This window comes from Aptenodytes forsteri, unplaced genomic scaffold (genome assembly GCF_000699145.1).
Source record: "Aptenodytes forsteri isolate BGI_AS27 unplaced genomic scaffold, ASM69914v1 Scaffold309, whole genome shotgun sequence".
NCBI classification, from domain to species: Eukaryota; Metazoa; Chordata; class Aves; order Sphenisciformes; family Spheniscidae; genus Aptenodytes; species Aptenodytes forsteri.
In genome coordinates this window covers 2,111,823-2,123,433 of record NW_008795857.1, presented here as the reverse complement: position 1 = coordinate 2,123,433, position 11,611 = coordinate 2,111,823, and the positions used below count along the sequence as shown (strand labels likewise).

The 11,611-nt window shown below is 34.0% G+C and overlaps 1 protein-coding gene across 1 annotated transcript in view; it reads right to left on the bottom strand.

The window, feature by feature from the left end:
- KIF6 (kinesin family member 6) overlaps window positions 1-11,611 on the bottom strand; it is a 209,533-nt gene that overhangs the window by 114,845 nt on the left and 83,077 nt on the right. Inside the window, exons 9-11 of the mRNA XM_009283804.2 lie at window positions 9,989-10,132; window positions 6,654-6,740; window positions 2,169-2,272 (exon numbers count right to left, since the gene is read on the bottom strand). Coding sequence (XP_009282079.2) covers window positions 2,169-2,272; window positions 6,654-6,740; window positions 9,989-10,132 — 335 coding nt within the window. The remainder of the gene's footprint in view (window positions 1-2,168; window positions 2,273-6,653; window positions 6,741-9,988; window positions 10,133-11,611) is intronic.

Sequence of the window (11,611 nt, the reverse complement as noted above, 5' to 3'; positions counted from 1 at the left end):
AATTCTTTTATCCATTTTAAGTCTATATTAAAAATAATGGTCTTTGAACAAGGCCATTATATGGCATTTATGACTGACGAGGTTGTTTGAGGTCCTTCTTGTTTATTATTGATCCTCTGAAAAAGTATCTCAGTCAGCAGTACTTAAGGTTTGTTCTGTATTTTAGTTGCAGAGCATTTGTTCCAAGAAAGAACTTATTTCTGAAACAATGAACACATGTGCTACATGAGCCTGAGTAAACATAAATAAATGATAAATTTAAAAAAAACTTAAAATTTTGTGTTGTCTTAATATAGTTGAGGTCCTTGAAAGTTATTTCTCCTGTGTCTTATTACAGGCAGAAACTCATTAAAGTCTCCTCCCTGCTTCTTTCTGGAGGAATGGGATGTAAAATTCCTTGCTATCATCTCAGAAGCAACCTTTTCTGACATGGTAATGCCCTATATATTGTGCTATATAGATAAAAAGTAAAAACATACAACTGATACACTTTTTTGTCACACATTTCTGAAACAAGGGTCCCAGATGTACGCTATAATGCAACTGTATGCAGATGGTACATTCCTAGTTTTCCTTTGCATATTCATATTAAAAACTTTCATCAACTGTGAACCCATTCCCATTTATAAGACTGCCATTTTCATGGCAAAAGTCAGGTAGGAAATCTTAGGAAGTAAGATTCATGGGTGTGGCCTAAAAAACCCAAATGATTTCCAAAAACCCAGTTTCCCTATACAAACTAAACAGCAAACAAGACCATTGTGGAAAATTCATGTGACAGATTTTTACAATAATGTTAGGAAAGTACATCTTTAAATTAATATATAGATTATTTAAGTATATCTGAATAGAGTCACTGAGAGTCACTCACCTTCTGAAGGACTAGTTCTGTCAGGTTAAAAAGAAACTAACTAATAAGGGCATTTAATTTTGCATGTAAAGAAAAAGAAAGATACTTCTCTGTTCTTGTTTCTTTCATTTTCTTTCTGTGGCTTGATTTTGTAACATCCAGTGCTACCCTGTAACGTTCTTGGTGCATTTGACTCCCATACTTTTGGGCAGAAGGATAAATAAATATTAACCCAATAGGAACTGAGGAGACATTTCTGGTTAGAAGATTATACTGGTAACTGCCTACGTTGAAAATTACTCAGATTAACGATGTAAAAGAAATATATACCTAATGCTACCTAGCTCCTCATCCTTGATACGGATGTCATCTAATTTCTGAATTAAAACAAAACAAAACAAAACAAGAATTAAGAGTGACAACAATCTACATGAGAAACTCAAGGTTCAAGGGAGCAGCTTGTCCTCATGTCTCCAGAATCTCCTGGATGTCAGGGGAAATTGTTAGCACTGGTAGTTTTCTTCTGGACCAGTTCAAAGAGAAATTAAAATAAGACTAAAAATTATCACAGCTTCAACTTAGTTACCATTAATATACTAACCAAACAAAATCTCTAGGCACATACTACTTTCTTTAAACAGATGCGGCACAGAGATTAAATAGGTCCATGCTACAGAATCAATTAATTTTTCAAAACTGGGAATTGAATTCAGTTATTGTGAACATTTAGACCTAAGTAAATATTTCTACATTATACATAGAAAGTTCTTACATGCTGTACCGATCTGTTACAAAAAGCTGTAAGATGTTAAACACTTATGTGAATTAATCATGCATTTTCAATAGCATGCTCTGTAAAATGTTTGAGTATTTGGCTTTTAAGACATTGATTAATTGTGTATCAGAAATGCAAGATTTCTCTTAGCCTATGTCAAACTAACAGTGCAGCAGGACACTTCTCAGCACAAAGAATATTTCTTGAATTCTACTCAGATCGTATATCCAGTTTTGAGAGAGACTGGTTTTTTATTCTGCACTATTATACAACACTTCTTTTTGCCTGGCATCTGACAGGCATTCCCATCCTTTGCGTTTACTTTGCTTCACTTCCTCAAAGCTGAGGCTGCAAAAACACAGCCAGCAGCCTCATGCAGCTTTTCATGGAAAACTGCCGTTCTAACCTGGCACCTAACTTCACTTTAATATTCACTCAGAGAAGTTTACAACTCTGAGATGAACTTAAATATTTATGCCAACAAAGAAACTGATGAAAGGTATCACCACAAAAGAAGAAAATGAAAACAATGTAAGCCATTACTGAAGTAGCTCGTCTTGTGAAAGCTCTGACGTTCTTTCCTTGCCAGTCACCAGCGCCAGCTCATCCTTCAACTCCTGGATCTCCTTTTTCAGCTGGACAATCATCTACAAACAGCAAGGCATAAACCAAGCATCACCTACAAATTATAGCTAGTTTTTGATTTTTGCACTAGAAGGCTGAGTTTAGGGAAATAGTATACTTTGGTTTTCTCTTTTTTTAAACAACATCTCTTTCTAAAAAACAGTCCAAATGCCTTAAATACACCAAGCACTTTTTTTTCTTTTCCGTTTATAAAAACAACAAAAGTCTTCCAAACTCAGTAAATTCTATGTGTTGCAAGACATGGCTGTACAGAAAGAGTTCAAAAGATTATTTGCAAAAGAGAAAAATAATTTGCCATAGGACTAAAAAGAGCTTTCTGACTCATAAGTTTTGCCTGGTAGCAATGAAAACACATTTAAAATAGAACTGGTGTCTTTGTTATAGAAAGGACAACTACACACCAAAAGTGATCTTTTTACCTTCCATTTAGAAACAGAAATTCCAAAACAGTATCTTAGTATTTTAATCTTTTCTTTTTCCTCATGTAACATTCCACTCTTATTAGATTTATAGCATACTATAATTGTAGGATGTATCAGTTGCTAAAAACAAATGAATAGTACAAATTGACATAATGAAATTAAATTGCATTAATGAATAGTAATGATTGAGAAAGTTTTTTAGATTTTGTTTTCTCTTGTCCTTGAAGTTCAAAGGCAATAGGAGATTCTTGTCAGGTTTTCTGCTGTTTTTCTTTTTTATTATTATTTTATATATTTTTCTTTCCAAACAATTTCTAACAGTTTAATAATCTAACTAGATTTTTAAATTCTAATAGCTCATTTTTGGAGCCTGTACTTCTGGAAAAAATGTCTGTATAAAACCATATTTTACAAATCATTAGCCTCCCACGGCCAAATTCTACAAAGCAGGCACAATATGCAAATCCCTAAGTCTAAACCATGAATGAGCAAGTTCTTGGATACTTTATGATTGATCATTCTAATGATGCATTGCCTTATAATGGCTCAAATGTATCAGGAGTCCAATGATAATTTTAGATGGATATGAGGACACCGATTCCATGTGCAAAGAAAGTTACCAAGAGGAGAATGTTTTCAGGGAAAAATGAATCATTCTTGCAAATCCCTAAGTCTAAACCATGAATGAGCAAGTTCTTGGATACTTTATGATTGATCATTCTAATGATGCATTGCCTTATAATGGCTCAAATGTATCAGGAGTCCAATGATAATTTTAGATGGATATGAGGACACCGATTCCATGTGCAAAGAAAGTTACCAAGAGGAGAATGTTTTCAGGGAAAAATGAATCATTCTTGATTTCATGCACTTTCTAGAAATAAGATTGTTGAAATTGATGACACATTTTCACTGGATGTTAAAATTCATTCAAACATTTGTATTTCTCTTAATGTTTAAATTTAACGATGACTTCCTAAACTTTGAACGGGTATTTTTACTTTAAAAATCAAAATATTCTAAACATATATATGATTATTTCTTTTAACTGTGAACTTACCGGTAACACATTTGTTACTCTAAAGTATGAAAGGCTAACTTACAATATTTTATTTAAGAATCTATTAAGGTGGTGAACTGTCAATTACAGATGTTGCAAGAGTGCTTCAAGAACATTGCAGGCCAAACATTTTAACCTGATTTTAGGCTGCCTCACTCTGGTGCCACACTGTGATGTAGTCTGTATCAATTACTGAGTCAATAAAGTAAAATTTGGGGCTGGAGTATAAAAAGGCAGAAAGCTGCAACTGACAGTACCATTCCTGTTCAATGTTCAAATTTGTTAGCTTGATTAACGTCAATCTGACAACAGCAGAAATATCATGGATATTTCAGGATATGGATAAAAGATTGATTTTCAAGTATTAAGACAAACAAAAATTTACGGAAGCATAATATTTTCATTTTTATTTTTAAATGAATGCCAGAGGAGATTAGATTTAATTCAGGCTCAACAGTTTCATTTTCAGTTTAAAAACCAAATCCTTTGGTCATGAGTGAGAGAGGTTCAGAGCTTAGTTGCTTAAAAAGTACAATGGGTACAAGTTCATCTTCTTAGTAAGATACACAGTCAGGAAGTCTCCATTATGAAGAATAAAGTTTACACAACAGTCAGACTTAACTCAGATCTATCAAAAGGTATTATGCACTCCCTTTATAAAGCATGCATTCAATTTACAGATGATAAATACTGCAAATAAATGGCATTTTATTTTATGAAAAAACATCATAAGTCCAGCACTTTACTGAATAATCATGTTGCACCCTAGGAATGTACGTTAAGTAGTTAAGATGGGCAACAGATTCCACAATGAGCACAGAGCCATATAAAGTCTAGGTACCTGTGTTCCCCTGCCTTTTCCACAAGAGGGGATAGTTTTCTAACTCTCATGAGTCCACTTTCGCTTTACTTGCTAAATGATCCTGCAGAGCGAGACATACCAAACTCATGGAGTATAGCTCCACAGGATGTAGTAAATGTTCAGGAGCCTGCATGTGTTCCACCTCAATGAAAGGCTTCTGTGGCCATGGAAGAAATGTTTTGCATGATTTGGTACTATAAAGCCTATATAGGAAAGAAAAAAAAACAGGACAGACAGACAGAAATGAAGAAGTTGTTCAGTGTTTACCAGGGGTTTTTGTTTGTTTATTTTTTGGCCGCTCTTTTTTTCTTTTTTTGTGATGCTGTTACTGTTAGAAATTGTTTGGAAAGAAAAATATATAAAATAATAATAAAAAAAGAAAACTAGCAGAAAACCTGACAAGAATCTCCTATTCCCTTTGAACTTCAAGGACAAGAGAAAATAAAAGCACAATCATTAACATTAACTGAAATATGTCAATTACCATCAAGTAACAATGAATGAAATAATCAACCATCTAATCACCCGATTTTTAGAAAACAAATGCTTCTTATGTTATATAATCTAGCTTTCTGCAGTCTAGCATTCAAGAGGAAAGCATTTCCTAACCAGTTCAGAAGGTCATATTAGAACAAAATACATAAAACTGGTAAGTACAAATTAGTCATGAGAAATTTAGAAATACAGTAATACTTTTGCCCATTAAAAAGAATGATTATGTGATTATTATATCATACAAATGTACAGGACCACTGAAATTAGAATATTTCATTCAGTTTTTATATTCTTTAGAGGTGAAAATCTACAGTTCAAACTTATAATTGTTGTTAAAAACTATGTTTTAAATATTGTCTGTTAATATATAAACAGAATAATATAATAGCTTAACCTGAACTTATTTTTTATCTGATGTCTCTGTCACAGAGACAGAGGGTATGCTGGAATGCATCCATAGTTGTTTCTTCGTTATATCCATGTATGCAGCTTTGGCATGACCAGTGTAACCTCAGTCAAACATTCCCCATATCAGAAAACATCTTTGACATAAAGCATGTAACCCGGCTGATCCAGTAGCTATCATTATCTGCAATACTATGTTGAATTAATCAATCCTTAATAGGTGTACTTAATATTTACAAAGGAAATAAATTTTCCAGGTAATGCAGAAAATTACATTAAATAAATTAACAAAGGCCTCTTAATATAGTAGAACTTATATTACAGAGCACATCTTCAAACAAATCTGGTATGTAACAAGCTAGATGCATATAAAATCTTTCAAAGGAAAGACTAACCAAATACTAAAAAAAAAAAAAAAAAGTACATTTTTGTTATGCACATTAAAAGAAGAAACTTATTTGCTTTATGTGGCAATGCTTTGTGCTTTACCAAGTGGATTATTACCTCTATCCTTCTCTGTACTTCCTAAATCCCTGATCCATTCTGCAGAGTTCCTCTGCTGCTCTTTGGGATGTGAACATCAGTCTAATGCTTTAGTGTGGAAATCCTATGTCTACATCTCATTTACTTGTCTTCCTTTTTTCCTAATGGTAACTTTTCAGAGTTCTTTCTTCCTAGCTAAAATGTTCCTTGGACCAATCTCAAGGAAGGACTGTATCTGTATGTTTCTTAGCTTTTTAATACGCAAACTGTTTCAGTGCAGCAAGCATGCCTTCATCAAGTGACTAGTAATCTTAGATTTTTTAAGAGTTTTAGGGACATCCAATTATCTGTGACCACGATTTAGAAACTAACACCCTAAAAGAAGCAACAGGAAGACTATAATGAAAGTGACCATTGCTCCTCAGATGCCTTAAGAGCTGAGAAAACCTTTAGGGGTTTTATAAAAGTCTGTTTAATTATAATTATGTCCAAAAGAAAAAAAATGAAGATAGTTATTTTATAGAAAAAATTGGAACTTGCATCTAAAAACAATTTAATGGCATGATTCAGTATAAAATCCTCAACATCCATTTGACTGCTATTGATTATTAAATCTTAAAACAATCTCCTTCCCTCTGCCCCCAGTCAACTCTCACCAATTTGGGGTCAATTTCTTCATTAAGAATTTCTTCATTCTTAATAAGAGCAACGCGCTGTGCAAATCTGCAGGTTGATAGAGATTCCTGGAAGAAAAAAAAAAGCGAGAAAAAAGAAAAATTTCAGTTAGCTTTGCACCAGGTAAGTAGAACAGACTGCTAATGAAGTCATCGAACTAAGTTTCTGGGTTTTGTATATTTTACAGAACTAATCTACCATTTCATGTTCCAAAACAACATTCAAGGGAAATTAGGTTAGCATATTAATGTCAGTGACATATAATACTGTCGAATCATAGTACATATTTTATTGACCTAGTCAATCCCCTGATCAACTGTGTTTCAAATGAGTCCCCAGCTGGCACTAAAGGATAAGAAAGCCATAGTATTCAGAGGTAAAAACTTCTGAATGATGAGAAAAAGAGAAAATTAACTAAAACCAATTTTTTTGGTGAAAATGGGACTAGAGAAGCATATATAAAAGAAGCTGGGAAAAGAGAGGAAGGGAGGAAAAGTGGAAGTCCAGGACAAATGAGAAACAAGCTGGGAGACTTGGAACTAGGAAGCAACTATGATACCAGATGAAAAACTGTCAGATGAGCTAAGATGAAGTGCAGGAGGACAGGAAGTTAGGGGGAAAAAAAAAGGAGATACAAGACTGAGGTTGTGGAGGAAACTCTGTGACAACCAGTGCATACTCCCATCTAGGGCACAGAATGAAATCGAGGATTCCTAAAGTATTGTTCCATCCTTTGAGATCAGCTGATACTTACATGCCATACCCTGCTTGAGAACATATCACCTAATGAATAAAAAGCCAGCAATTGTTCTCAGTTAGCTTAAAGAATAAAACATCATGCAGTAGTCTTAGAAGTTCCAATGATGCTTGATAAACTGCATGATAAAATTTTCTGAGATGTGCCAGTCTGCATTTAAAATGTAAGAATTTACACATAACCCCTACATTAAGAGAACTTTACTCTGCTACAGATTTGTATTTCAGAATCAAAGTAATTCTGCAGTTTTCAGTCCTCCAACGTATGAAAATACCAATTTAAATATATGATCATATACTCTTTTTTCCACAGGAATTCTGTCTCTCTCAGTGCTTGGAGGGGTGGTATCTGAATTAGGGTTACATGATGAAAGATACTAGTGTTTATTGCCAAAGACATAATATATACACACAGAATCAAAGAGGAGTTTTCAAGGAAAGGAAAAGAAGGCCTTACAATTAAGAGAGCTGCACATAGTCTTAGCTGGACTCTGTTTGCCTCTGCTGTACAGTTCCTGTGCTATGATGGTCAACTAATGTGATTTTCATTGTTCTATACATATGTTAAGTACAATTATATGTACAGTAAACACATATACATTTCCACCAGACCTCTTTGCCCTGTTCAGTGTGAAGCATATGTTAAATTAATGAGTAGCTAATCAATTCAGTCTTCAATGTTCAGCATGTAAGCTTATCATCTATTTATTCTATGCCATCAAAATGGTAATCAAAGCTGACAGCTCCTAATTTCCTAATCATTTTTTCTGCCATGCTTATTGTTACAGTACCTGAGGGCTTCACAAAAATTAATCAGTTAACCTTCTAGGTATTGCTTTGCTGCAAGTAGGTAGAATGTCTACGCTTAACAGAAGGGAAACTGAAGTCAACAGTACAAAAAAAAATTGTATTTGATTATTATATGATATTTTATTCAAAACAGCTTCTATTCAACTTCAGTTACAGCTATAATAATTAATATAGCTACAATTCAGAATCAACATCTTCTTTCAAGCACTCCACAAAACTAGCACAAAAAATATGTTGTAGGTGAGGTGAGAAGTTGAATACAAACTCTTCGGTAGAAGTAGGAATATAATCTAGTTCTCTAGGATAATGTTCGATTTGTCCGCTTCATGAGAGTGCCCTTTCTGACTTTGAATTCTCTGCTTCACTGCTTTCATTGCAAGAGACAAAGCTAGGTCCTTAAGAAAGTTGTTTTCATTATACAACTTGAATTCATATTGGGGGGCAATTCTGTCTTGTGCTTCCTTTGTGAATGAAATGTATATCCAATGGAAAAAAAAACAAACAAAAAAGCAAACCAAACATAACTATGCATAATGACTCACAAAATTCCAAATTAAAATTATGCAGCTATCCTAATTCTGACATTTTCTAATATCTGACTTAACATCTGTCCTAATATTACTCGCACTTATCAGGTTTTGGGGAGCAGGGTAGGGACTGTTCTGTTCATTTTTGGAGAAGAAGGTCTGTTGTGTAGCTGGTATACGTTAAAGCAGGAACAAGAAAACTGTCAGTAGCCTACTCTGGGTAATTGCTTGGGCTAAATATTCCCAAAGTAGAAACCCAGATCGCAATGTGAGATATATACACCTGATGAACCGATATACGAAAGGGTGCCTATCCCACGTGCCTAAAAAAAAAATTCATTAACAAACTGATCCAGTTGCATTTGTAACCAGACATCATGCTTGCATAATTACATGTTTACAAGTCTGAACAATCTGTTTTCATTTAACAGCAAAGTCCATTTTCTAAAGAAAAGAAAGTCTTCAACTAGATGAAGTACGGTTTTAGTATAATGCTTTCCACTGTATTTCAGAAAACAGGCTTAATAGTTTTTTTGTCTTGTTTATTCACATTAGAATGCTTTGATGTTATGGAAAATCAGGAAATAAATAGACTGTAAATGGCTTTGAGCAGGGTTCTATGTATTCACATTGCAGCCCATTTTGGTAAACAAAGAGAAGAAAACATCACTACATATAATTCCAGTGCAGGAAATTGGTGAAGGGAGATAAAAGTATTCGAAAAATTTCCAAAATTCCCAAATCACCCCACCCAACTCCCTCTCCAGTTGTCTACCATACTCAATGAAATCTCGACTCCAAAGAAGTCTACAGAAGTTCTGCCAAGGCTTTGAGTGTGATCCATAATCTACTTCTAGATCTTACCAATGTGTCCTGTGGAAAATTCCTTGGAAATGCCTTTTCATAACTCAAAGATTTATTCACCAGGAAAACAGTAAATTAAAAAAAAAAAAAATAGTTCCTTACTAGGTGCAAGTTGTTTCCCAACTGCTCCTTGACTTGATATTACTTAGAGAAAAGCACATTTCCTAAAGGATTTGTCTACATCTTACTGCAATTTCCACTGATAAAATTATCTCCTGGAAACACAGTTAAAATGTTTTTTTGTAAGGATAAGAATAAAAGCATACACATTTGAATTGCAAACTGTAATAAACGTCAAAAGAGCAGGATCTTTAGAGAAGTGAAAACATTTTTGTTGAAAATAGATGGAAATAACATACATCTATGTTTCTTTTGTCTAGAGAGAGCGTTGCTATCATGGTAGTCATGCAGTTTCCTCCCAGGCTGTCTCTTAGCACTGAGGTCATCATAGAGTTTCGGTAAGGAATGTGGGACCGGTTTTTCTCTGCAAGGGCAATTATTACCTGAAACAACAGTAAAAATGGAAGAGACTTTTAAATTTACATGTCTATTAATGATTGACACAGAAAGAGAACAAAAACAATCTGCTCAGGAACCTAAACTGATACAACAAAACTCACTCATGCACCGAGTTAGCTGCAAACCCACTGATTTTATTAAAATAATTTCAACTTAAATTTCAGTGTTTTTATATGTCTTTGTAGGAGCTGGACGTGAAAGACCAAATAAATTTAATTTTATCATACCCTAGCTTTACAGCCTCTCAGCAACATGGAAACTGAACACAATAAACTAAAAACCACAGACTTTCCAAAGATACAGGAACTTACTGAAAATCTTCCTCGTATTTTTTCTATCATAATAATAAAGTATGGACAGTATTCAAGTAAAAAAAAATCCTTAATATTTCCTAAAGCATGCTTTTAAAATTACACATTCTTAAAGCACATGGCTCTTAGAGAGGTCAATATATTTATTTCTGAGAAAATGCCTTGAAAAGTAAAACACAAATAAAAGGGTGCATGATCACAATGTACTGCTGGAAAGAAATAATTCAGTTTAGAACACATATGCCTTGGCCAAAAAGGAAATGGTACGCATACTATTCTCAGTTTCCCTTCTCAGCTGTTTACATTATGGGACCTAATTATTGTTAAGTAAAAAGCTAGATTACCCCATGATCTGTTGTGATATAAAAGATTTGAACTGTTAACTGGTCAAGCACTGTACTGAAAAACTGTAGCTATATGAGTTGTGCAAGCTATCCTAAATGATTAGGAGTTGTTTTTACTTCAATAAATGTAACACAACAGCATATATTTTGTTTATGCTGCACTTACGAAAATTGTTATTTTAGAAAATTTAGTAGCAACATTTTTGTTGGCACTAGTTACTCTTAATGATCTTCAGAAAGTTAAAATTTCTTATTACTATAAATCTTACACTGGCAGCTCTGAGAGGGATGAACGCATAATATGAAAATTACTATCTTTAAAGGAATCTGGAAGCCCATTCCTGGATCAAGGTTGTCAAATCTCGTACATTATAACTTGTTAGATGGAAATGTTATATCTCTGTTAGTTTATAATATTGCATAGAAACCTCATAGTAGTCTAGCACATACATTAATAAGCAGACTCCCAGTCTCTGCCACACAGAGACTACAATCTGAATAGACAGGATGGGAAAAGAGCCAGCGGGAAGATATGTTAGTTCCATTAGAAATGGGAACTGTATAACAGAGAAGTTCATTTTTTCTTAAGTTCATGCAGGAAGTCTGTAGCCCAGGTAGAATTTGAACCCTCCCACACCGGCACTGAAAAGCTGTGTGACCAGCTCTCATGATGCAGAAGCCACTGTACTGTCGTGTGACAGAGTCACATAACACAGAAGATGATGGCTTTAAGTCCCTTTAGTAAAACCTCACCTAAATCAATCATAGAGTCATAGAATCATAGAATCATTGAGGTTGGAAGAGACCT